At 39.3% G+C, this 27,241-nt stretch overlaps 1 protein-coding gene across 1 annotated transcript; it reads right to left on the bottom strand.

Moving 5' to 3' along the window:
• Positions 1–133: 133 nt before the first annotated feature.
• SLC30A5 (solute carrier family 30 member 5) lies at positions 134–26,727 on the bottom strand. Its single transcript, XM_032764998.2, has 16 exons — positions 26,440–26,727; positions 26,086–26,208; positions 24,384–24,450; positions 22,785–22,870; positions 21,424–21,511; positions 20,459–20,546; positions 19,084–19,160; positions 17,972–18,142; positions 16,980–17,268; positions 16,399–16,607; positions 13,429–13,586; positions 12,481–12,610; positions 8,422–8,659; positions 5,236–5,462; positions 3,439–3,567; positions 134–1,089 (listed from the first exon to the last, which is right to left on the bottom strand). The coding sequence occupies exons 1-16, from the start codon at positions 26,511–26,513 to the stop codon at positions 919–921; spliced, it is 2,325 nt and encodes a 774-aa protein (XP_032620889.1). The 5' UTR covers positions 26,514–26,727; the 3' UTR covers positions 134–918.
• Positions 26,728–27,241: the final 514 nt, after the last annotated feature.

Below are 27,241 nucleotides of genomic sequence, written 5' to 3'. Positions count from 1 at the left end.
GGAGAAAGAAATCTAGGCATCTAATAATAACTGGGTTATACCATTTTAACAGGAAGAGCATGGCTAGAGGAGAGCGTTAGGATGTTCATGGATGATGTTCTTTACACTTCAAACAATAATATTTCACTTGCAATTATAAAAAAGTGTAAAATGTTTATTTTACATAGTGGTTCCAATTGATTTTCAACCTCCCCAGTAAACAAGAACACAAAATAGTGCAAGGGCAAAAGTTGCAATTCTGTTCTTCCCTACATCCACACTGCTTGATTTTTTTCTTACAAAAATTATTTTGATATTAAATTTAAAATGATAGCATCTATTTGCCGTGGTATACTAAAATTATGGTTAGAAATCAGTTTTATACAGAGTGAATACATATAAAACTGTATATTCCTTTTTGTATCTAACAAACTCTGCAAAAAACCTTGACTTCATATGTAGTTTAAGTTTTACTCTTCATAATAAATGTGTAAACATGCATGCGCACACAAAGATTCCTCAAAATCATTTTGAAGGAAATGAAGTATTTTTGGAGGCAATTTTGTTTCTCCTGCAAAGCATTTTCTTTTCCCTTTAATTTTGACATGAACATAATTCTTGATTTGACGTTCCATACTTTAGGGAAGGTATGGAATACATTTGTGCTCATCCACACACATGTAGCAAGATTTCTGTTTAATAAACACCAAGTACGGTATTTCAGATTTACATTATTTCCACATATACAACAAATGTTCTAGTCCATCTTATTTTCTTTATAAAAGCACCCTGATCCAGTCTCAACATATTAAGCTTTTATAAAAAAAATCAAATATATACTATATTTGTTTCTGTACATTTATGTGCAAGGTCTCCTGACAAAATAATACAAATATTGAATACTACAGTTTATATCCCAGTGGTGAACGTAACTTCACATCACATGATGTAAGTTCCATCTTTGTAGTATTTCATGGATTCCATTTGTTGCGTCATAGCAATGACTTCATGGAATCCTGTACTGAGGCCAGACATATGTTGAAAATAGGCTTCTTTCTCCACCTGGACAGTTAAATTGTTCACTCCAGCATCTTTCAGAACCGCTGTTACCTGAGCATAACAGAAATTCAATATTAAATCTCATTAATTGTAATGTGTGATTATACTCAGACACTAGAATGGTAGTTAGACGAGAGCAAAACGTCACATCAAATCTAGATACAACATTTACTATGGCCCAGAGAGGAGCCAGTCAGAAAATTAAAATGACTATATTTGTAGCTAGAATTTTTGGGGAAAAAATGTCAAGCAGTCAAAAGTTAGGAATCACACAGGCAACCTTAATGCTTAATTGAGCGGGCTGAATTATGATATAGTCTAAAATGACTACATATTTATTCCCTCAGGAATTCTGCCTCATTCAGTGCAAGAATGGACATTATGTTTTATCCTCACTGTTCAACGTGTTCTCAAGCCTTATTTATTGCACACTATTCAAATTCTGCTCTGAATACAGAATTATTAATTTCCTCAGAGGCTTTACTATGGTACTCATCACTATGGTATCAGTGCTTCACAAACAAAAACTATCTTTACAACACCCCTATTTTACAGATGGAGATCTGAGGTACAGAGATTAAAGGTAAAAAAGTATCCAATAATTTCAGATGCCCAATTTAAGATGCCTAGGATCTGATTCCCCCCCCCCCCAGAGTATTTAGTGTTGTATAGGACTTAATATGTTCAAAGTACAGCTCCCATTGACTTCAACTCCACCATCAATGCTCAACACTTCCACAAATCAGACCCCAGAGTCTCAAGGCAGTAGCACCCAGAAAATTAGGAACACACAATTAATAGTGACTATGAAAGTTCGGTTTAAATCAGTGTTTTCAACCTATTTTCATTTGTGGATCCCTAATAAATTTCAAATGGAGGTTTGGGCCCCTTTGGAAATCATAGGGATAGCATGTGGACCCCAGCCTCATACCCCAACTCCTGCTCAATTTCAGTCTCACTCCCATGTCCTTCCCACACACCATTTTATTCTGGCTCCCAGTTTCCTTGCACAGCCTTACCCAGTCAAAAGCCCCACACCGAAGCTCACTCCCAGTCTTCTTCCCTGCCCCCCAACTCTACACCTAGTCCTAATCTACTCCTTCCATTACCTACACTGCCCTTCCAGGCCCAGCTCTTGTCTTCCTGAATTAAGTTGCTCCCTCCTCCATGCTGCCTGGGTGCCAGAAAAGGGAGCATCAGGAACACTCCTGCTCTCAATTCCTAAGCCTAGTGCAACAGCAACTCCTGGCAGCTACAGGCACCAGTTGCAGGGAAAGTACAGGGAAAGGGCAAGGGCAAACCATGGTGAATCATTTTTGCTGAAACTTAATTTTTTTTAAAGTTGGAGGAAAACATCCAGCATGGAAAGTTTCAGGCCTAATTGTTAAAGTTTGGTAAAGTTATAAGTAGCAAAAAACGGTCTTTATAATTAGAAGTGTCTGACAACGTCAACTACAGGCAGAGCTGGTAGCAATGTCTAACATAAAAAAAGATGGTCTAAAAAGGTTTCACCATTTTTAAAATAAATTATTAACTCAGGTCTCATCTAACTTGGAACAGTAAAAAGAGAACCAGTGAAATTGTATTTACAAGAGTAAAAACTGAGCTGTTGAACAAGTAAGGGATTTTTATTCAGACTGTTTAAAACCTTTGTTTCTTTTTGTTAGTACACCTCTACCTCAATATTCTCAGAAGCCAAAAAATCTTACCGCATTATAGGTCAAACCGCGTTATATCGAACTTGCTTTGATCTGCCAGAGCGTGCAGCCCTGCCCCCCCAGAGCACTGCTTTACCATGTTATATCCGAATTCGTGTTGTATCCGGTCGCACTATAGTGAGGTAGAGGTGTACCATTTAACAGAACTGATTAATGAACATTTTGGAGATAATGTCATAAAAACATATCACTCTTGCCCCTTCATTTCAGGTGAGAGTTCCTAAAATATATCTCAGATCCCCAGGAAGTCCTCCAGCAAAGCAAAGGAAAAATAAGCTTAACACTTCTGATATTCCTAAGATTAAAAACAAGCAGAAAAAAGCCCCACACCACCATCCTGAAGAACTCGTTCAGGCTTTTGTTATACCATGAAAAAAAACTACAAAACTAGTTTCCCCCAAAAAATCCTTTTGGCAGGTCACGTCTAAAGCAAGACAAAAGAAACTGGCTGATCTGTTTTCAAATGTCAAAAGCCCACCACCAAACAAACTTTTTATAGGACAACAGCAGAAGGAGGAGCAGAGCAATACTGAAAAGGCTTGTCCTGGAACATCAGCTACCAGCTATGGAAATCATTACAACAGCAGCTTCAAACTTAAGCCTATGATTGAAATATTCAGGGTTAATCAACAGGGCGTAAAATATGAAGAGCCAACAGATTCTGAAAGTGTTATATAGTTACCTGCTGTATAATTCTCTGTTCCATCACATCTGACATCACTTGTACATGTAAAGTACCTGCCACAACACTAGCAGAGTGACACCAGAAATGAGGATCTCTGTAGGATATTAAACCATCTATTTTCTGGATCTGTAAAAAATTGCATTAACAGTAAGAATTACTTTTGCAGTATGCTACTTTATGCCTTCCTGCACACTTAAATAGCTCCTGGTGGCAATTACTTCATGCAGCAGATTCTATTATACAGTAAAATAAACTGCCATCATTTTATGTTATATACATTAATTGTTATATAGCAACATTTTTGGAATAGAGAGAGTGTTCCATCATTGCCAAAAATAGAAGGCAAAATGAAAAATTTGTGTGTAGGGTCTAAAAAGGAGGGACAAAGACTCAAGTGGAGTCCCCAACTGGTGGCCAGACTATAGTGGCATCAAAGGAGAGACTAGCAGAGAGGCTGGCTTTGGGCACCCAAGCATTTCTAAGGACCTATTCCCATGACAACCAAGATAAGCAGACACTTCAATATCCAAGTTGGACTTAATATGTTCACGTTTCCTCTCCTTGTCCACATGAGGTGTTTTGTTGTTTTTTTTTTAAGTGAACCTTATTAGGGTATTTATTGTAATATTTCTTTACTAAGTTTCATACTGGTTAATTTTTTTTCTCCCCACTCCTAACATTTTGATTATTTTCTGGTTTTGTTTCTTGTTTTTATTTACCCCACCTCAAGGTCACTCACACTTTAATTCCCTCTTCTGCATTGCTCAGTCTCCTTTTCCATCTCCTTTCACTAAATCATGTAAGTCCACAATCCACCCTTCTCCTCTTCTTCCTCTCCACGGATCTCCCCCATACAATTTAATTCCATTCTGTATTCCCTGGTGACAAGAATCTATTATCCCCATTCCCTGGTGACAGGCAGTGTTCAATACGCTTGTTGCTGAAGTCTCCCTTCTACTCTTGTTGATGGAATCCTGGAAGTTCCCACACCAGTTCCCAATGTAGAAGTATTTAGCAAGCACTCCATGTACTTCAGGAGTGGGCCCATGGGGGTTCTGGGCAGGACACTCACAAAAGCTAACACCGGGAGCAATAATTAGTGGATTAAGAGTTAACAATGGGAGTGGAGTGCTACCACAGACTTCAGGCCTTGACTGATTTAGTAGGAGCAGAAAGCAGTCTAGACTGAAGGGGAAGGAAAAATCAGCAATAGAGACTTCAAATGGGAAGAAGAGAACTAGCTTCAGTTTTGCAGCCCCATTCACTACAAGCCAACCTTTTCCACAGTAGACTGGAAGACTGGCCAAAATGCAACTGCATGCCCAGGAAAGAATACTGCCGCCAAATGAAATCTTTCCATGCCAGGGTTTTAAAAAAAGCCTGCCCAGCTTTTCTGAGATTTACTGGGTTTAGTAATTACAATTAAGTATTAAATAGTGCTCCCACACTCTGCTGGATAGGTTTACCGCATTACTAAGTTAGTCTATGGTTATGAGCTGTCCATAAAAGGAAAAGCAACATATGGCTGCCATTGTTATTTAAAGAGTCTATTCTGCAAAAATCATGATTTTTAAAATTGTAAATGTTAAACTAATAAAACCAAAAAACTCATGTATCTCTATAAAAACTGATTAACTTAGACAAGCAATTTGGGATACCCAAGAGTCTTAGACAAAGATAACTGGCACAATGAGGAATGACTGCATATAAAAGTTAATAAATGCAGTCAAACTCATAAATCTAGATTGTATATAAACAAAGAAAGTAAAACAAAATACAAGTTTAAATTCCGACCTTTTCTAGCGCAATGTGCAGATCTTTCTCACATTCTGGTGGTAGCCTCAGCAAAAGCACTTGACAGGCATCTTTGATCAGTGGGATAACACTGAGAAAAATTAATGTAGCAATAAAGAGAGAGCACAGGGGATCAGCTATCAGCCATCCAAACTGTTGAATAAATATCGTAGATATGATCACACCAACACTACCCAGGGTGTCTGCCAACACATGTAAAAACACACCTGAAACAAAATAAGACTTTGAATGACTGAGTGCCTGCATTTAGTTGCCATCAGCACATGGACTATATAGCATGAGTATTAAAATAAAATCTCTCAGGACATGGATCAAAATTCTCTTGGATCACTGGTCTTGGACCTATGGTAGAAAAGTTTACTGATGTGCTAAAGTGTTTCTAATGCTAGCAAGTATTAAGAGAGACCATTATCATTTTGTTTTTACTCCAACTCTGGTGTGATTTATATCTCTCATAACCTGCTGCTGCTAGGATTAATGTTTTAGATCATTTGAACTCTAGTACTCCCAGTTTGCATTTAGAAGGTACAAAACATTAATCTCAACACTAATAGTTTGAGAGATTAATCCTGGTACTTCAGCTCCCACTAAAGAATATGCAAGTAGTGAGAAGCTGAGCAGACTACCAAAAAAAATTTTTAAAAAAATTCAGATCAGTAGAATAGTCATCTAAGCTATTTGATTGCATTCAACTTCTCTATTAAAATAATATAGCATGGTGATAGTTAAATGCTTGAACCAATACATTTTACATACTAAAACTTATTGTAATAGACTTAATGTGACAAATATTTGGCAGATTTGCTAGATACTGTATTTTTTCCATACTATCAGGAAGATTCCAGAAAGTAACCACATTATTTATTAAATAATGCTGCCAGTTTTGTGTTTTAGGTTAGTCTGGTCTTTAGCAGAACTGATGAGAAATATTATTTTATATTATGAATCAGTGACAAACACGGTTTACAAAGTTTTGTAGAAACTGTGTTGCATGCTGGTTCCTAAAGGGAAACTATGAACAACTATGTCAGTCTCAACGTCCCATTGGTCTATTTAGCTCACAACCATCTCTATGGCTTTGTTCAGACTACTACCAATGTTACCAACACACAGAATGACTTCCCAGTCCTGGCCCACCCAGTCACTACTCTCTTCCCTCAAATCCTCTCAAAATTCACTTCTTCCTTACTGACCACAAGTAGCAAGTTAATTATTTTTAAAAACTCAAGACTAACTGAACCAGAAGTTCAAGCGTATAGATGCTATCCCAGTGTGACAGTCTATACTATTTTGGTCACCACTTTTCATAAAATTATGATAACTTTTGTACAAAGTATGCCTTGTGAGGTGCAATTTGAAAACTTATAATCTGCTGAACATTATTGTCCTGTTGATGTGTGTAGCAGGGATGTGTATGAAATTATAAGATTCTATGTATGATTGTTACTGTAACATGCTGTACACTTCTGGGTAACATCCACTAACAAGTTTTTCAGAGTAAAAGGCACTCTAGCTCCAGCAAGGTGTGAAAGAGCAATCATCAGTTTAAACAGCTGTTCTTCAGCAACAGGAATTGTAAACAAGAAATTTACAATTCACCTGAAGGACAGCTGGCAGAGCATATATACAACACAACTGTTGATCCCAGGACCCAGCAAGGATTTTTCAAATAAAAAGGATCAGGACATATGAAGAGTGAAAACAGGCCCCTGACCACCTCTCCTCTCCCATCTCTACTCACTGCAGCAAGATTGTTTGAAAGACAAAGAATCATCATCACTGAACTGGGAAGAGTGGTCCTAATGAACGCTTTCCAGTTAGGACTGCTGAAAGTTTTGGGTGAGAAACCCTTTTGCTTTCAAATCTTATCTAGCTTGGTAAAGTTTAGGATTTAGCTTGGTAAAGTTTCTGTGTTTATCTTTTATTTCTCTTGTAACCAATACTGACTTTTATGCCTTTACTCTTATAAGCACTTAAAATCTTTCTTAAAAGAATAAAATGTTTATTAACTAATCTAAACCAGCATGTTTTGACTGAAGTGCTTGGGGAAATCTCATCGTTCCCTTTGATAGAAGGATGGACTTTTAATGAGTTTACACAGTTCGAGGAGAAGTGGGGGGAATCCGAAGCAGTGCAAGAGACACATTTCTGGGATGCAACGCTGGGACTGGGGGATTTGAGGATGTCACCCTATATATAGTTCATGTGTGGCTGGGAGAGCATTCATATTTTCAGCTGGGTTTGATTTTGCATGCTGAAGGCTGCGTGAGCAGGCCACGAGTGGCTGTTCTGATAGCAAATCAGAGTAAAAGGCTGGAGAGTTAAGGGGACACTGTGGCTCCACAGTCTAGACTATACCCTGGGGGATGTCATACAATAAGTGGCAAGTTAATTATTTTTAAAAAAGCTAACGCTTTAACTCAGTGGTTCTCAAACTTTTGTACTGGTGACCCCTTTCAAATAGCAAGCCTATGAGTGCAACTCCCCCTTATAAATAAGAAACACTTTCTTATATATTTAACTCCATGATAAATGCTGGAGGCAAAGCGAAATTTGGGGTGGAGGCTGACAGCTCACGAGCCCCCATGTAATAACCCCGACCCCCAGTCTGAGAATCCCTGCTTTAACTGAACCAGAAGTTCAGGCCTATAGATGCTACCCCAGTACAAATAATTAAATAGGTGAATGTGTCTAAATAGTGCAACTGTTCACATGTATTGCTGTTAAACTTGGTTCTTCCACTCCCCATCCCTTTCCTAGTTACTTTAATTGACCAGCTGTCATATGCCATCTAAAATTCGATGCATGTATGTTGGAGTTATACTTGGTCTTTAAGACATGTAGTACATTATAGGTACTGTAAAAATATTATGGATCAAATAATAATAAAAAGAAATCAACATTAAGTGCCTCTAAGACCCGTACCATCACAAATCTGAGAACATTAAGTGTGAGGGAAGAAGCTAGTGGAATATCCCAAATTATGTTTATTCTTTAAAACATTTTAGCTAGAAAAAGTGTTTCCAAAAAGCTCTATCTGTGCTATATAAAAAGACTGCCAGAAAACACATTTGAGAGAGATTAAGAAAAGTGGACAAGGGATACTTTGATTTAAAGGTTTTTTGACAGCTAGTTTACTTTTAAAATTAAACAATTTGTACTTACCTCTCATGTTGGCATTCATACCTCCTCCTGAAAACCCATGAGAGTGATTGTGTCCATGACTGTGATTGTGTCCGTGGTCACTGTGGGAATGGCCATGACTGTGTCCATGTACATGACCATGGTGTGAATGGCTGTGATCATGTGAGTGACAGCCTCCACGAGAAGCCCCATGGGAGTGGGCATGGCTAAAGGCACAGATACCAACAAGGTTTACTATCAGCCCTCCAACCGAGACTGGCTATGAGAGGGAGAAAAGAAAGAAAAAAAAGCACAACCTTTAAATCCAATATTTCTTCCTTAACACTCAGATTAACTTGTTTGATAGAATACTACATTTTTTCTGTTAACAGCACCTAACATACTTCCGTGGCATGTCCAGTTAGCTGAAGTTAACAATGACAATAGCAGAAGGATTCCCTTGCTGCTGAATGCTCACAAGTAAATCTTCTCTTCATGTGAAGGACTTCTCTTTTCCTCTTAAAAATCTAAGACCAGCAAGTACAGACATAGACAACTTTGCTTTCAACAAAGTGAGACTGAGTTCATCTACTTCTCCCACAAGAAACAGAGCTCTGAGGATACAGCGAAAGTTCTCTCTTAACTCCCCAGAATCACTTATCAAGTAGAATATACAGGAAGAGTTAAAAAGGACCTGCACACTTCATCATAAATTGTAAATATTTTGGGGTAGGGACCATGTCGCCTTATGGGTTTGAGCAATACATTGTGGGTGCTACCAGAATACAAATAATTCTCCACTACTCTTGCATGAAGAGACTGGAAAACAGGAAAATGCCAGTTAGAAAGGAAACAAAGAACCCCCACCTCCTAGCAGAGGGTGCAGGAATAGGAAGTTCTCCTTTGGAGAATGTGGCCACAGAGCTCATCCTGAAAGCAGTATGAGATACAGGATAGCAATGTTTTTAAAACAGGACTTAACTCTAGATGAGTGTCTCTTTTAAATTACACTATTAAAATTTAGTATTTAAGTGTCTATATAAGTGCTGGAGTTCAATGCCTTCAATGGGAGGAAAGAGGTAACTTCACACTTGTTTGAAAAACAAAAAAAAAATAGAAGTAAAATTTATTTTTGTTTAAGAAGTGAAGGCTTAGACTTAGGGAAAAAAAGCAAAAATTGTGAAAAAACAAGATCTACAGTTTTGATTCCATGATTTAGCTGTACCCATACATACATCAAGGACCGTTTTAAGACTACCTGTGGTAATCGGCACCAGAGTTCCCTAAATTTTTTTTACATCCATGTGTACTGATATGGGGCAGAGTGTTGGGGGGGTGGGGGGAAGGGCTCTGGCAGGGGTGCAGGCTCTAGGGTCGGGCCAGGAATGAGTGGTTCAGGAGGGGGCTCAGGGCTGGGGCAGAGGGTTAGGTTGCAGAGTTGTGAGAGCTCTAGCTGGGGGTGCGGGTTCTGGGATGGGTAGTGAGAGGTTTGGGGGTCTGGGCTGCCCCATGGCTGCGGTCGGGAGAGGGCTCCCCCCAGCCCTCTCTTGCCCCAGCAGCTTGGGGCAGGGGGAGGGGTGCATCTCCCTACTGCGGTAGGTCCACACTGGGGCGCCTCTCCTCACTGTAGCCCTGAGCCCCCTACGCAGGGCTTAATAGGCAGCTGCATGGCTGTGCAGCCTAGAGAGAACTTAGATCAGCTCCTATTTGAACAGTAAGCTAATCTGAAATCTGATCTATGTTCTTTTACATCTCTGCTGAAGTCGAGATTTGTTAAATCCAATTTGAGGCTTGCTTTTCTTACAGGAAAGGCACAAGGTTGAAAGATTCCCATTGAAGTAATCAGTGCTACTCTTTCTGCCCAAAGGATTGTTACTGAACATACAGCACTTTTCTCTCCAGGAACTGACCTAATACTTCTATAATCATACCAGATCCTACTGGACTGGGGTTCAAGAGACTGGAATCTGAAATTGCGAGTTAATTCAATTTCAGTGAAGGGTTGTTAAAGTGACTGAGATGAATCTAACACAAAGAAATCACAGAAATAGCCAATTACACTAACACAATTATATGGTTTGACATTTTTGCAACTGAATATGAAGGATACTAATTATCATTTCTCCAGCAATCAAAACCCTTATCTTGTAAATTATTTTGGAATCCAGTAGTATAATATACTGTATACAGTAATGAAATAGAGCAAGAGTAAGATATATTATAGCTATACAATAAACACATTATAGTTACCAAGTATGATAAACTTAGATGCTTCTATTGACCAACTCCAATGACCTGCTTTGACTGACTTAAAATGCATGTTAATACTTATGGCTCCATCATGGTTTTAAGTAGAGGCATACCTACCATACCTCTAAAGTCAGCTAGGATACAGTAACTCCTCACTTAAAGTTGTCACGGTTAACTTTGTTTCATTGTTACGTTGCTGATCAATTAGAGAACATGCTTGTTTAAAGTTGAACAATTCTCCCTTACAACGTTGTTTGGCAGTTGGCTACTTTGTCCACTGCTTGCAGAAAGAGAATCCTGTTGGAGCTACCTGGTGGGGGCTTGGAACCAGGGTGGACCAGCAGCCCCCCCTCCTCCCATCAGCTCTCCACTCTCCTAAGTTCCCTGTGCAACAGCTGCTCAGCAGGCTATCAAGCTACTCCTGCCTCTGCCTTGGAGCTGCTCCCGGAAGCCTCCTGCTTGCTGTGCAGAGGTGGGGGGAACAGGGGTGCTAATGTCAGGGTGTCCCCCTCCCCCTGTACCTTCTCTCTACAGGGTGGAAGGGGAGGAACAAGACAGGGCTCAGGACAAAGGGAGCTTGCTGGCAGCAGCTGCTGACTCAACTTGCTGATCTACCTAAAAAGACAGTGTACTTAGAGTGGGGTCAGTGTGTTTAAATGGGCAATGCACGACTCTCTCAGTGTGTGTGTGTCTGTCTTTCTCCGCCATGCTGTTTCCCCTCTCCCTCCATTCATGCTGCCTTGTAGAGTGTGGGACTACATTAACAATGTGTTAACCCTTGAGGACGCAGCCGAGTGCTAGGTCATCATTCAGCAGTAAGGCATTCCACCCTCTTCCACATTCTGACTTCACCATCTTAACCAAGCTTCACAATCATCATTGCTGTGTACATATTAAATTATTTAAAACTTATTTTGTGTGTGGGGGAGGGAGGTTTATGGCAAAAATTTTTTCCCTAGAACCTAACCCTCACCCCATTTGCATTAATTCTTATGGGGAAATTGGATTCACTTAACATCGTTTCGCTTAAAGCAGTAGTAATGTTCCTGAAAAATGCAACGTTAAGTTACTGTATTCAGTAGTTTATTTTGTAGCTAAATGGAACTTCCTTCCACGTATGTAATAGGAGAATCAAATAATTAAAGCCTCGTTCATGAAGCTAACCACACTATCCCCCTTTCCAACAGACAAATGCCATTCATTACAAAACTAAGACTGTAATAAGGAATTACTTCTGTAATTTATCTAATTTTGAATAGGTTTGGAGAGGATTTTTCTCTCTTTAAAATCAGAGAAGGTAACATATTTAGAAGCAGGCAATATAATGAAGTTTTTATCTTTAGACATATGGACTTTTAAATTCTGTTAGTCACTATATCGGGGTAGGCAACCTGCGGCATGCGAGCTGATTTTCAGTGGCACTCACACTGCCCAGGTCCTGGTCACCAGTCCAGGGGGCTCTGCATTTTAATTTAATTTTAAATGAAGCTTCTTAAACATTCTGAAACCTTATTTACTTTACATACAACAATCGTTTAGTTATATATTATAGACTTATAGAAAGAGACCTTCTAAAAAGGTTTAAAATGTATTATTGGCATGCGAAACCTTAAATTAAAGTGAATAAATGAAGACCTGGCACACCACTTCTGAAAGGTTGCTGACCCCTGCACTATATAACAGAAAGCAAAGGAACATTTTGAAGTCATACTGAAAACAAATGCTTGACATTATATAATTTGAGTCCCCACTATTCAGATGAGCGGATCTTAATTTCAATTAAGGAATAAATATTCTACAGGAGTAACTAAAACTGTTTTTAAACAGAAGAAAGTGACAAAAAAAACTTACAGTTAACATATTTGTATCTATGTCTGGAGGATCTACCAGTCTGGCCACAGACTCCATGAACACGAAGAAAGCTATTACCATTAGAAAAAGGCCATTAATAAATCCAGAGAGAATTTCTACACGGCCGTACCTGAAAGTGAACAAGTGTAATGTACATTTAAGAAAGACTGAGGAATAGCTAGATTTAGCATATTTGAAAATATTTGGCTTATTCATGCATTTAATACAGTATTTCCTTTTCAAGTCAGTTTGATTTTTCATAATGTTAGAACAAAGTACCATAACAAATATGTTACACAATTATTTTCTGCTCTGTTCTGTGGTAGCACTCACAATGTGGTAGGTGCTTTCCTAACACAGTACAATCTCTACCCCAAAAAGCTTACAATCAAAGACAAACTAAAGGAGATGGTAGGTAGACAAAAGGGATGAAAGATGGCCATGTGGTAATTGGCCCTTGTCCTCATAATACAAAGTTATAGTGATAAAATTAAAAAAGTTAACTATACTACACACATTATGGCTGATAGTTGACAAGCTGGCTAGGGGATTTAGCCACACAATTCTGCTAATTTCATTGGGAGTTATATGGCTAGATACCCCATTAAATTCTGAATCTCTCAACGTGTACATACACACACAATTCCAAATCCCTTCCTGCAATCATGCTGACATAAGTGCTTGTATTTTTCACATGTAATACCTCATTTTCTTTTTGAAAAACTGACTGATCTAGACTAGCACACTGGGTTCAGAACACTGGCAGACACTTTTGAGGGGCAGGGAGAAAGGGGAGGTGTAATGAAGTGTTTAAATATTAAGTGCCATGAAAACATTTCATGGTAGGAACATACCCCTAGTCGCTTGTGTTTAAGAGGAAAAAATGAGGACCTACACCTAGCTAGCAGCATCTCCTCAAAATAATTATGTAAAAGTCAGTGTACATACCCATATGAAAATATGCGAGTTGCTTTCCATCTAGTCATTAGAGCTGCGAAAAGTCCCATAACTAAAGCAGAACAATCAAAAAGCATATGAAATCCATCTGAGATTAGACCGAGGCTATTGGTCCACACTCCATAGAAGAGTTCCACAAAAGTAAAAGCCTAAAATGAAAGAAAAGAATTGATTTTTTTCTTGTAACGTTCTGAGATGAAACTGTGCTTTTATTTTGCATATGCAGTCAGCATGAAGCTCCGCCATAAGGGCGCTACTAATTTTAGAGTGTTTAAATATTTCTGCACCAGTTTACTCTATTCCCCTACAAAACAAAACAATGGATTGTAATATTAGGTTTTGTATTAAAAGTCAATGTAAATGCAGACATTTTAAAACTCCTCCTCTCTTCTGCACAAACATAATTTCTATAAAAGGGACAGCATCTATATGGGAAACTAGAATTCTTTATTTACAAACAAATCAATATAAACAGTACTGAGCAGGGAGTTCCGATCTCTTGGGCTGAAAGGACAATATAATCTGCAAGTCCATCTAGTCTACAGTGTGTCTATCAAAGCAGTCAACTTGGGAGACGGTTCTCATCAATTATGATGGTAATTATCTGGAACCAGGCAGTTTACCAATTCATTTTGCCAAGGCAATGGTCAACAGTGAGATGAAAAATTTGGATGAAAAATTCCTCTAGAGATGAAAGCTTCTGTAGCCATTTGTTTTGGTGGGTGCTTTTTAAAGATAAAGATAAAGATAATGACTGGTCCATCCTGGAGGATTATGAATATCCGAGAATTGGACAGCTGCTGTTCATAAATGATTTGTATCAAGGCTAGAGCACTCCTTAAATGTTTAGGGAGTACCTCAGATATCTGGTATGACCAACCAGCATATGTTGGTTACATTAAACTCCTTCAGAAGAAAGTACTCCTGTTAACGAGTCTTTACACAAGCCCCCTTACTCAGTAACATAATTGTCCCCAACAATGATTTTGAATTCCTCCCAAACAATCGTTATTTGTAACAAATCAAAAGGCTGTTTACCCAAAGACTGTCACCTAATGAATGGTTTCCTCTTCACTGAGGTTTCAAAAAGCCATTGCTTTAAGATGTAGTTTAACAAAAATGTTTTTCAGTCACTACAAATTTTATTTATGGAGGTTGCTTAATTACAGAATTACAGAAATTACTTCCGTTTTCTTTGCTAACTAAAAGGTTTTAAGTAGTTTAGGAATTAGTCTTGAGAGGAAGATGGTACCTACCTCATATCTCTTCCTGCATAACCCATCGGTATCTATAAAACTGTGACTCTATAAAACCAACTTTTGTTCCTAATTCTTCTCCAGTTCCTTCTTTCTCCATTAACTTCCCCATCTTCTACATTCACACCTTTGAAGTCATCTTTGGTTATATCTACACCACAATTAACAACCTGCAGTTGGCCCATGACAGCTGACACAGGCTCATGAGGCTTTTTAGCTCTTGGCTGTTATATTGCAGCGTCCAGTTCCAGACTCCTGCCTGAGCTCTGGGATCCTCTCACCTTGCAGGATCCAAGAGCCCAGGCTGCAGCCCAAGTCCAGAAGTCTACATTGCAATTAAACAGCCCTTCACCCAGAGCCCCCGTGAGCCTGAGTCAGACACAGCTGTCTAATTGCTGTGTCAACATACCCTTTGACACTTTACTCCCCTCACATCCAAACTTTCACACTCCCGGAAAATTACTAGAATCTTATTTGCTAACATTTTTGTGCATTCTTTGATCTCCCCCCTCAATTATTATAACTTAAGTCCATGCAGCTTCCCCATTTCTCACCTCTACTCCTGTCTATTCCAAAATGACACTAAACTGATCTCCCTCTACTGCTGTTGTCATCCCCTTTGAATGCCTTCAACTAACTTCCCACTTTCTATCTTATCTGCAGGCCCTCAAGCTCATTGCTCATATTTCTATGTCTTATGTGATCTCCCCTGTTCCCCCACTACATCTCTCATTTTGTTCCTACTGCCAATTACTCATTTTGTTTCTCAGTCATCTTTCATCTCCATCATCACACCATCATTCTGTGCCACACATTTGGAATTGTTTCCCAATTCTTGTCCACCAACCACCCTTTCCACTTCTTCAAATCAATTTATTCCAGAAATCCTCTGTCTTTCAACACTCTTTCCTGAATTACTGTTGAGTGTCTTGTGTGTGTGTATTGGATTGTATGATCATCAGGGCAGGAAACAGGTGCAGTGCTTTGCCAGGGAATATTTACATTACAGTAGGGCCCAGAAGAGTCAATAACGAGTGAGGCCCCTTGTGCTAGTCACCACACAAATACATATAAGGTGCCATGACTATTCATATTAACCTGACAAGTACAACTGTAAGGCAAACTATCCTCCCTTTAACAGAAGACCCAGCAACAATGCATTCGATCTTAAGATTCCATTAAATTAACTATGCCAAAACTAACTAAGTTCTGGAAAAAACTTTCTAAGTGTCATAGTGGTTAAGCACTGGAATAAACTGCCTAGGGAGGAGGTGGAATCTCCACCACCAGAGATTTTTAAGAACAGGTTGGACATACACCTGTCAGGGATGGTCTAGATAATACTTAGTAATAGGAGATATACCAATCTCCTATAACTGGAAGGGACCTTGAAAGGTCATCAAGTCTAGACTCCTGCCTTCACTAGCAGGACCAAATACTGATTTTGCCCCAGATCCCTAAGTGGCCCCCCTCAAGGATTGAACTCACAACCCTGGGTTTAGCAGGCCAGCGCTCAAACCACTGAGCTATCCCTCCATAGTCCTGCCATGAGTACAGGGGACTGGACTAGATGACCTCTCGAGGTGCCTTCCAGTTCTATGATTCTAAGTTAAAGGTCATATTAAAAGTTGCCAGTAAATTTTAAAAGAGATCGACCCTTTTTCTCTACTATGATTTGGTATTAGAGTTAAAAAAGTGCACTTACCAGATTTAGACACAAGAAGTAGAAAATCTGTCTAGAGTCATACTCCTCAAGGATTTGTTTCAGTGACTCTTTAATAAACCGGGGTAACGACTGAGAACTATGCTGCAAAGCATCACCCATAAAATTATAGAGAGGAATGCCTTCAGGAGAATAGCCAATAAGAGTGCCTTTCTGCCCTTTCCTGGAGGGGGACGACAGAATATTGGCAGCTGCAAAGAGAGGTACACGTTTTTGTTGTTGTTTTTAAGCTTTATGGATGATAGATAATGCAAGTGTTTTATCAGTGACTAAAACTTCCACAAGCATATCAAGATGGTGAAAGTCACCAGCTTCATCTTCAAGGCTAACATTTTATTGTTATACCAGACTGGATCATCATTTCCACAAGCAGAAAGATTTACTGTATCCTTTTTTACAGCCAATGAATTATGAATGTAGCCGTGGGTCTACAATACTGTGCTGTTCCCCCTCACCCATGGAATCCACAGAAGCAACTGTGGTGGAATTCTACAGAGAAATACTTTTTGTGACCTTCCAGTAATATAAAATTATTTTTAACGGGGAAAAAAAGGAATACGTACATAAAATGAAGAAAATGGCACTCACTACCACTCCTCCAGAGAGAACATGCTCTGTGATTTCATGGTGTGCTGGCTTGTTCATAGCTCGAAGCTGATCTGTTATTGGATGTGTCCAGAAGCTGCCAAAGAGCAGCGCACTAATTAAAATGAGCAGCGATCCATAACGGGCACACTTCGAGGCTTCAATCTTGACAGAACATATGGACTCCACATAAAAATCCAAGATCACGACGAAAAAGATAACAGTTATGAAAGGCATGATGAGAGAGGACCAGGATTCTACTTTACTCTGTGATAAAAAGAACAAATTCTTAGCAGTATTGATTACAGGTTAGCAGAAGTGTCACCTACATACATAAACTGGTACTATATCTAGTATTTAGTCTATTGCAAGTTTGCTATACTTTAGACACTTTAAATAAACAGGTATTCACAGATTATAATGCCACAAGGGACCATCATGATCATCTAGTCTGACCTCCTGTATAACACAGATCACAGAACTTCCCTGAATTAATTACTGCTTCAAGTTCAATAGCTGTGGTTGAACTAGAACAGGTCTTCTAGAAAAACATCCAGTTAGGAAATTAATGAAGTTGATTTGCTACAAAAATGTTTTCTATTGATTTAATTATCTCTACATAGAAAGATAGTGGTGTAAAAGCTGCAAATTTAGAACAAACAATATCTTCATCATCACTGCCTCTGTAAGGTTAGCAGAAAAACCAAACTACTGCATACAGTCCCATATATCCTCTTCTTATGAGTCTTGAGAGAGCAAATCCAACCAAAAAAACAAACATCAAATCACACAGATGTAAGTATCAGAAATACTGTGCATATAAAACCAATCTATTTTTCAAGGAAAAATCTCAAGAAAAGTAAAGTTTCAATAATGTAAAATAAATTCTTGTAAAGGAAAGGTATATGTTGCAGTTTACAAATGCAGAATATCAGTCACTTTTGCTGATGAACCCTTGCTATGCTGTTACCTCAGTTGTCAGAGATAGGACGATGACCCACGGGCACAACAGAAGGACGGAAACAAGATGAGACAAAGCTTGAAGACGCTTGGCTCCACCTACATCTACAGAGAGCTTTCGGGAAGCCATATGAAAACCAACCTTGCAACACAATGCCAGTACCAGCAACAGCACTCCACCCTGCAACACAGATAAATCCTATTAGCAGTAATTAAGAGCCAACTACCTCACTCTAATATAAGTAGTATTTACATGACAGAATATTAATATTCTTTTCCTTATTTCCTCCTTTTACTTATTAACATAAGACACAGACAAGGTATTCCCCTGTCCCCTCCAAAGATAAGCTTTATTTGCTAACAGTAACATTCTATGACTTAGTTTCCAACTCCCAGTATTTTTAACAGGAACTCCATCTTCAATTTCTCTTGCCATTCTCCCTTTTTTTACCCACAAAGCAGCACATTGGAAATGTTTGAAAATAAAATGGAATCGTCTTATATCATCCACACTCTTTGTATTTATTTACCTTCATTCAAGCCCTGTATCATTTCTCCCCAACCTTTTCTTTAGAAATTGTTCCCTAATCTTTATAAAATATATGTATATATACAAAATTAGCTTCTCATATTTCTTAGGTCTAATCTACCCTGTGCTAGGCTAACCAATTTAACTTAAACTCATCTGCCTGATTTATTTTTAAATAATGCCAGATGTTTTCTAACTGTGTCATAAATTCAGTATTTTCCTTTCGGCTTCTCATTTGCCAGTGCAGCAAAATTGGGGTACCACCCAACTCAAGTGAGGGTATCAGAATCTGGCTCTTAGGCTCCAAGAAGCGTGGGAAAGAGACAGACACACAAGACAATGATTGATAACACTAAGGAACAGAGGGCTTGTCTATTAAGGGTCATGAATATCTAAGTCACAGTTGAAAAAAAAACTACTTCAAGTAAAAAGAACAAATTTCAGAGATACTTTCAGCTCACGTATCAAAGCAAAATACTGCTAAGTAAATAGTTGACAGGACATTTTTAATTAATGCAGCTCTCTTCACAGAATTTTTATGAACACATCATTCAATAAATTCAGCATATAAATTACTGAAGAAAACAACTTACCTTGTGATCTGCAACTCCTAGGAAAGCAATGATTGTATGAAGAACATGGGTAAGAGCACTATCATGATGTCCCTCAGCTAAACAAATTAAGTTAAGAAAGATTCTCCAAATGAACCCTCTTCCAACCCCCACATTTCAACCTCATTCTCATAAGGATCACAAGTGATTTACTGATATTTAAAAAATAATGAAAAACACAGCTACAGGTATACAAGAGGACCAGAAACTGTAAATACAATAGGAGATCAATAGAGGAAACCATGTACATTTAAAGAAAGTAAAATTGGAATCAAATTTAGCTTTGAAGTTTGGATAATTCTAAAATTTTAAATTACAGAAGTCCATAAGTCTATTGCTTCTTTAGGGAAAACATTTGAAACAGTGTTACTCAATGAAAGAACTTGAAACATTTCACATAAGCTAGTCTTAATACTGATGTTAAATCTGGTAATTATTTGAACTTAAGAGGGTGAACTGGATACCAGAAATAAAATTTTAGATGAATTTTCACTGGAAGCATTACTTTATTTATCAATGACATGTCTAAAGTATGAAACATTCTGTTAATTGGAAACTCTTCAGAAGCTGTCTAACAAAAATTTGAACTTGAGAAAATTAATGAAATTGACAAATAAAAAAAGAGGTGCAATCAAGATAAAATTATTCCTTCTGAATTAGACAAAAATTATATTTTAACTTAGAAGCAAGTGAAATTGGTCTAACAGAAAATGAAGGAAGACAACTGGTAAGATTGGGTGTAGATGAGCATGCTAAAGTACTGACAGTCCTCTAATGTCCTTCCCACAATTCCTTCCAAAGGACAGACAAGCTCTCCCGCAGCTAACACAAATGATTGACAAAGAATGAGTACCTCAGCACAAGAAACCATGGGATGTACCCCAGACACACATGGGATTGCATAAACAGTGAGGACACAAAAATGTGGGTACAGCTTTGCAGAGGGGAGATTCAGACTAGGCTAGGCTAACCCATGTGCCAATCCACACAGGTTAACTGCACAGTATAGACATACTATGAGGTGCTGAGCATCCACAACTCCTGGGACATAGGCCTCAAGTTCTCTCTGAGAGGGAAACTGAACAGAGAAGCTTCTAGTTAGTTGAAGGGGCCTAATAACTAAATTGGGATTTTTCTGTCATCACGGTCATTTAGATTGCAATTATTTATAGCAAATGTATAGCCAATGCTGTTATCATTAAAGTAACTAATGACATGCATTTGACTGGATTAGTTGCTCAGAATGACTGTTTCCTCTTTTCTTTCCAGTCACGAGTACAATGCGCTGGAAAGAAAAATGCAGTTGAAACAAAGCTAACTTACACTTTTTCTCCAAAGACATGGTAAGAAAGGATACGATGTTCTGCAATTTTAGCCATGAGATCATCATTATCAAAAAGCAATAAGCAGATCACAGCAATGATGAAAAACGCAGCACCTCTTGTCTGGAAAGACAACAAAAGGGCATCGATATAAAATTGCTTATTTGGATGGCAAACATAAAATGTTGCAAAAAAAACCATGCAAAGGGCTTTTTCCCTCCCGCCAGCTGTGTGCATGTAAGTGTAAACACAAGAAAAACAAAGTCCAAACAAAATCCTTAAAGTAAAAATTACATTTGGAGAAACTGATCTTAGTTATAAAAAAAAAAACAAACCAACCTATATTCAGCTTTTATCATACTTGTTAAGTGACTTTGGACAAGTCACAGCAGTTCTGTGCCTCATTTCCCCCTCTGTAAAATGGGGATAATCACATTTGCTTCCTTTGTAAAGCACATTGAGATCTATAGATGAAAGGTATTATCAGAATTATTTGCTTTGAGAATATGGCTATGGTTGCTGTATGTGACCTTGGGAATGTCACCTAATCTCTCTGTACTTCAGTTGAAACATCCATAAGATAGGGATATTTTCTTGTTTCTCTGCTCACAGAGATATGAAGCTTAATTTACTAACGTTTGTAAATCACTTTGAAGTTCTTGGGTGGAAAGTGCTATACAAATGCAAAATACTATATTTTAAGTTTCTTCTGCATACAAATGATAAACTCTTTGCATCTCTTCATCATCATGAATCTCAAACAACTTTTCGTGCTGTTACTCCTTGTATGTGCGCCTGTTTACGTATTTATTTCATTAAAAAAGGAAGTAGAGATTGTAGTTTCACCTACATTTAAACTTAAAATATACATAATTTACTACCCCTTTTATGAATTTGAGTCAGAAACAATCAGGTTTACCTCTTCTGTATTCCTGAATACCTGTTACATTTTAAAGTCATACATTATAATGGTCTTTTTCAACAAAAAATATTTAAATACCTTTGCTGGTCCTCCTCCTGAACTTGTGAACAGAACACTAAGCAGAGACACAACAACAACATCACTGTGCTCAAACAGCAACAATGTCCTACAAAACAAGAGAGACACCAATTTTTATCACGTCCATTTCAATATGATGTACTAGCTTGATATACCTGGTTTCAACTAAAATTAAATGGAAGGGAGGTCAAGGATTTAATATATAGCTTCAATAGGAACACTGTGCAATTCAAAAGAACGGTAGGGAACCTGAAGTGTACTCCAGCAATCCAGCTGTTGAAAGGCTCTGCCATGATGACAAATCATATAACACCTATTTTCTAGCTCAAACAATAGATCATGTACAGTAATTGAGCAGCAGTAACTACCGAAACACTTTTTAAACAGTAGTGTGCTTTATTAGAGCATCAAGAATCAAATTGCTCAAGATGGAATTAATGTTCATACTACAATAACATCTGATAAATCTGAAGTTCCCTGTTCTCTGCCTGGGAAAAGGACCTTTTCTCTTCCTGTTAACTTCTGATTACTGAGGAGCTGATTTCCTTCTCATACAATCACCTCAATGCAGACAACGTATAGTTCTCACTTTTGGATCCTCATCCACCATTCATAACTCCAGTGACTTCCTCTACTGCTGGTAGCTTTCCCAAGCAGCAGAAGTTTGAAAGTGACAGTTTGTCAGTTTTACAAATGTGCATAGTTTTCTTAGCAGCAGCAGTAAAAGTGACTACATTTTCATTGCTTCTGCTTGGGAAAACATCTAGCATTCACGAAGACACTGGAACTTTCAGCTGACCTGAGAAAACAGCAGTAAACCGATTCACATTTGGACATCTTCGCTGTCATAAGAGCTAAACCTCCCCTGCCCCCCCCCCTTTTTTTAAGACAAATGAAAGCTTAACCTTTGCAGAATTAGATAGCTTTAAGCCCTATCTCCACACATTAACTATTCAGAGAGAAGCTTTCCCGAAGCTCTTCACCTCTGGAAGTCCAATGTTGCCATCTTTTTTCTGATCCTTTCTGAATCAGTCAAGATTGCTACTTAATGAACTAAAGAGACTATCATTGCGTGGTGCAAGGGATTTTTTCTCTACACAGACCTAAGAGTATTACCATTACCACAGTACTCCTTTCAGCAAGGAGGGGCTGTGCGTAAACTAGGATGTCCTGTAGCAAACCAGGAACTGAATAATGGCTACTCATCTGAGGATTTATTTTTATAAACAAATAGAAGTATGTTTTTATCAAACACTTCATTTAAAAAGAAATTAAGTGTGCAGAGTTGCTATTTCAAATAACTATAAAACAAATTAAGTTAGTGTATACAAATAAAGTATGCTTTCAGGCATGTACATTACCTGAGAGGTCCACAAAGAGTGAGGCCAAAAAACCACAAAAGTGAAATGATACAGCCAACAACAGCATGTTTAACTATTTTGATCCACTATAAAAGAAAAACATTTTATTAACGTTTTTTGCCTGCTTTCCAACAAACATCTTGCATTCAGTTCACATACCAAATCACTACATTAAAGGAACATTAAAATGTATGCGTAGAGCATCTTCAGAAATTAAAACAATTTGACTTGTCTTGACTACTTCACAATGACCCATTATGTTTACTTTTGGAAATATATTTTATGGCTGAAATTCTTTTATCATTTTCTATCACAGTGGCAAATTCTTTTGATGTAGTTTTAGTGCCTTTTTTAAAAAAAAATCCATGGGTTACAATAGTTAGGCTGAAGTCAAATTTACTTAGCGGTCAAAAGATGCTAACACTCAGAGTATTACGCAATAAAATACATCTGACAAACATTCACAGTGCTAGATAAAATTGTTCAACATTATAAAACTAAGGCCTTGACCCTACAAATATTTACAAATGTACTTAATTTTAATCCCAGTCAACTGGGACTACTTAAGTGCTTACAATTAAGCATGCACCTAAAATCTGAAGGATTATGATTTAAGAAGTCTTTATCAGGAGATGCAGCTCATTTTTATTAAAATAAAACTACTTAGGATGTATTTTAGTGAGACAAGTGGGTGAGAAGTTCTGTTGGTCCAATAAAAGATATTACCTCATCCACCAGGTCTCTCTAATATCCTGGGACCAACATGGTTACAACAACACTGCGAACAATACATGTATTTTCTTGTTTTAAACCAGACAACAAACTAGATAAAGTTAGATGCGATTTTTATTTTTTAAATAATCCACTCAAGTTATGCTTATGCCAAAAATCTTAAATATCCAAAATTTGAGTTAAGACCAAATTAATACCTTTAGCTGACAGAAAGATACATTTTTCCTGATGTATGACAAAACCAAGAAATTTGGTCCCCCTCTCACTTTCTTTCAAATTCTGCCATGAGCTTTCTTAAGCCAAATTTACCTTTAGGACATTTCCTGGTTCAGATCCTCTATACTAAATACATTCCAAATGACTATGTAGTGGCACAATCAATTATTTTATATAAAGATGAATGCAGGGAACGGGTGACAACCGAAGTTCTTCCTCTCCTTATTTCAGGCTCCTTTCTGACAACTGCTTGGACTCCTCTGCACGGTGGGATCAGCACAAAGGGGCTGAAAGCTGGTGGCTCAGACTCTCCTGCACAATACAATCCTCTGGGCCACCCCTCTCCTCCTGGTCCCTGGTACAGGAGGCATTCCCCAGGGTGCAGCTTAGGACTGATCTCTTCATATTTACAGCTATTTGCACGTTAGTTGGTAAAGAACAGAGTGCTCAGGCAGGATGTAATTTTCTACAGGACTTGAGCTCCTAAGTCACTTCGGTCATTTTGAAAATCCCAGCCGTGTTTTCCAGATGAAACCAGAAACATCCCTTTCACTTCCAGCGAGCAAGTGAACATTTTACTAGAGCCCTTATTCATATTGTCCCAGAGTATCTAAACGTGAATGTTCAAGCATTAGGTATAAGTCAACTCACCTGGCGCTTGGTCACAGTTTTTCCAGAAGAAAATGGCTTTTGAAACAAAACCATAAAAAATGCACACCTGTTAGGGGAAATATTCTCCATTAATGTACTAGTTCACGTGCACTTTCAGTCAAAGTTCAAATGTAGCTATTTTATTATTCACACTAGTTCTAGGGAATTGTTTCTCATCCCGTAACAAGTAACTATTCTACAGCGCCACTTGTATTTTAAATGAATGCTGCCTGGCTTTTGTGGGAGGGAAAAAACAATAGTGGCTCAACATGTTTCTGTCCCCCATAGCCCATTTCAGCTATTCAAGTAGCCATAAGCTTCAGTAAGCTTTTTGTAGCAAATGAATTTTAGTCCTGCCTACTTTGCCAGCCATACAAGTCTGGCAGAGGATAGCCAAATGATTGTTAATTCACAATTAGCAGGGATCAAAATAAGTGAATGTGTAGAAAAGAATAGTGTTTTGAAGGGTAGCATGATTATATAATACTACTGTTACATCTTCATTTCTAAGGTGCCCCTACCTGAAGATTTCTGAGTGCATAAAAACTAAATAAAGCCACTCACTCACACACACCCGTACTAGAACTGGCCTGAAACAGTATACCCAATATCCTACCTTCCCAACAACCATAAAAAATAGATTATGTTGTTTCGAAATAGTCAAGTGAAAAACCCAAAACTGGAAATAAAATGGGAACATGATAACATTGACTAATATCAATTAGCTTATGTTATCAAGTTAGTTACAGCACAGCTTTCACAATTCTTTATGAGCTAAGCTTAAATTAGTATTGGTCCAGTTACCAGCAAAACTCTTAATGATGACAATAGATATAGGAACTAAGATTCTAGAGTGGAGGGAGATTAGCTTCCTTCCAAAGAAAAGGGTAGCAGAAGAAGAAACCACACTGATCTTACCTGTAAGTTTTACTTAAATGAAATATTCTAGATACACATTTATTCTCTTTACTAAATATTTGTCATTACATCATCTGTCTAAAAGTGGCAACTACAAGCACTCTAATTAATTAAAAAAATTCTCTTTCTTCCCTATAGTTTCTCAAACTACAGTAAGTATGCTTAAAAGGTTAGGGTTTTAGATATTATTGATTCTAATGAGATATTCTTCCTCGTAAGTACAGGGACTATTACCAGAATTTGGGATGATCATTTTAAATGCATCTACCATTGCATTTCTATTATCAATTAAATGGTTAGTTTTGTAGCATCATACAGCTGTGCATTACAACACAAATTCTTTTACCATCCATGGCAAAAGTATGCTTAGACTACCCTTTATCTAATAAGAAAGTCAAAGCACAACAGCTACACTCTAAACATCACTACATCAGTACCTACAAATTCCACATTGAAAATAAAAATCTAAAAAGGGGTAAAGGAAAAGTAGGCCCAGTAGCTAGATAGGACAACAAAGCATCTCAACTTTTTTCTTGCACATCTGACAGGAGCTGTTATGCTTTGTCGAAAAGTACATCCCATTAGAAACAAGGAAGGTTTTTCCCTTTCACAACCTGTCATGCACAAACGTCCTTGACTTATTATGAACGAAATTTTTTTCTTTCAGAACGAATCTTTTACTAACCCAATGGAAAGAAACCCAGGCATTTATTGCCACCAAACTAGTCTCAAATGAAAGAAGCTGCAGCTGTGTTATAAAAGGCTTAAACAACAGCACACTTACCCCAGCTGTACTATAAAGATAAACTGGACAAGATGGACCACTTTCAGGAGATCATAGGATTCAAAAAGTCCCAGAGCCTTTAAAAACTTGCTGAAACACAGCAGCACAATGTATCTAGTCAGCCTGCAAAAGAACGAATGATCACAGGCATTTCCTAAGCAGAGGCAAGAGGGACCGAGATGCACCCGGGGACGCAGGCTCGCTCAGAGGCCCTCTGCACGCCTGGGCACTGGGTGAAATACAGCCCGAGCGGGCCGCGCAGGGGCTCCCCTCCACCCCCTGCTAGCAGCCTGAGTAGAGACCCCGGAGAGGGGCCCAGTTCCCCCCGTTCCTCGCGCTGGGCGCTGCAGTTACCGGGCGCTGGGCACATCCACGGGCCCCAGCCCGCCGCCTCCGGCCAGGGCCTCGCCGCTGTAGACCGTCTCCATGCCGGGTCTCAGGAGCCGCGGAGGCCGCCTCCCCCGCCGCGGGGCCTCCTCATCCTCCACCTGCTGCGAGCTAGGGCCGGGCGCGCCGGCTCGCTCGGAGGGAGGCAAGGCCCGTAGGCCGCGGCCCGCAGCGGAACTTGCGGAGGCTGAGCGGGGCCAGCCACGTCCTCAGCAGCCGGAACCCCCCTCACTACAGCGCGGCGGGCGGGGGAGCGCCAGCGCCCTCCCCTTCTCCGGCCCAGTGGACCCGCCCGGCCCGGCCCGCGGCAACGCCACCTGCCGGTCTGGGGCGGCTGCTGAGCGCAGCAGCGACCCGCCCGCTAAGGAGCGCGGGGGAGGAGCAGGGAACGGGTCACTGGCACTGCCCGATGCGGCGCTGGCAGTGATCTTGGCCTCCCTGACCTGTGCCTGCACGGAAGCCTGTTCCCCCGCCCTGCTTTGCGCCTTTCCGCACTGCCCCCCTTTGCCCTGCTCCTTCCTTCTCCTCCCGCCTGCACTGCCCCCTTGCCCCGTCCGCGTCCCCAGCACTGGCCCTCCCCCTTGCCCTGCACCTTCCTCCTCCTCCCCCCTCGTACTGCCTCTTGTCCTGTCCTCGTCCCCGCACTGCCCCCCTTGCCAGCACCTTCCTCTTCTCTCCCCCACTGCCCCTGGTCTGTACCCCCCGCACTGTCCCCCTGGCATGCACCTCCTCCTCCTCCCCCTGCACTGCCCCCCCTTGTCCTGCCCCT

Source organism: Chelonoidis abingdonii, chromosome 6 (assembly GCF_003597395.2).
Source record: "Chelonoidis abingdonii isolate Lonesome George chromosome 6, CheloAbing_2.0, whole genome shotgun sequence".
NCBI lineage: Eukaryota > Metazoa > Chordata > Testudines > Testudinidae > Chelonoidis > Chelonoidis abingdonii.
Note: the sequence above shows the minus strand (reverse complement) of the source record. Positions and strands in the feature narration are given on the sequence as shown.

Bases quoted from the DNA above. Each gene is read 5' to 3' on its own strand.
- SLC30A5 (XM_032764998.2), bottom strand. From the start codon at position 26,513: ATGGAGACGGTCTACAGCGGCGAGGCCCTGGCCGGAGGCGGCGGGCTG. The intron at 19,161-20,458 runs GTATCCTTTCTT...TAATTTGTTTAG, and splicing joins GGCTAAAATTGCAGAACATC to CTGAGGGACATCATGATAGT. The intron at 12,611-13,428 runs GTATGTACACTG...GTTCACTTTCAG, and splicing joins ACTCGCATATTTTCATATGG to GTACGGCCGTGTAGAAATTC.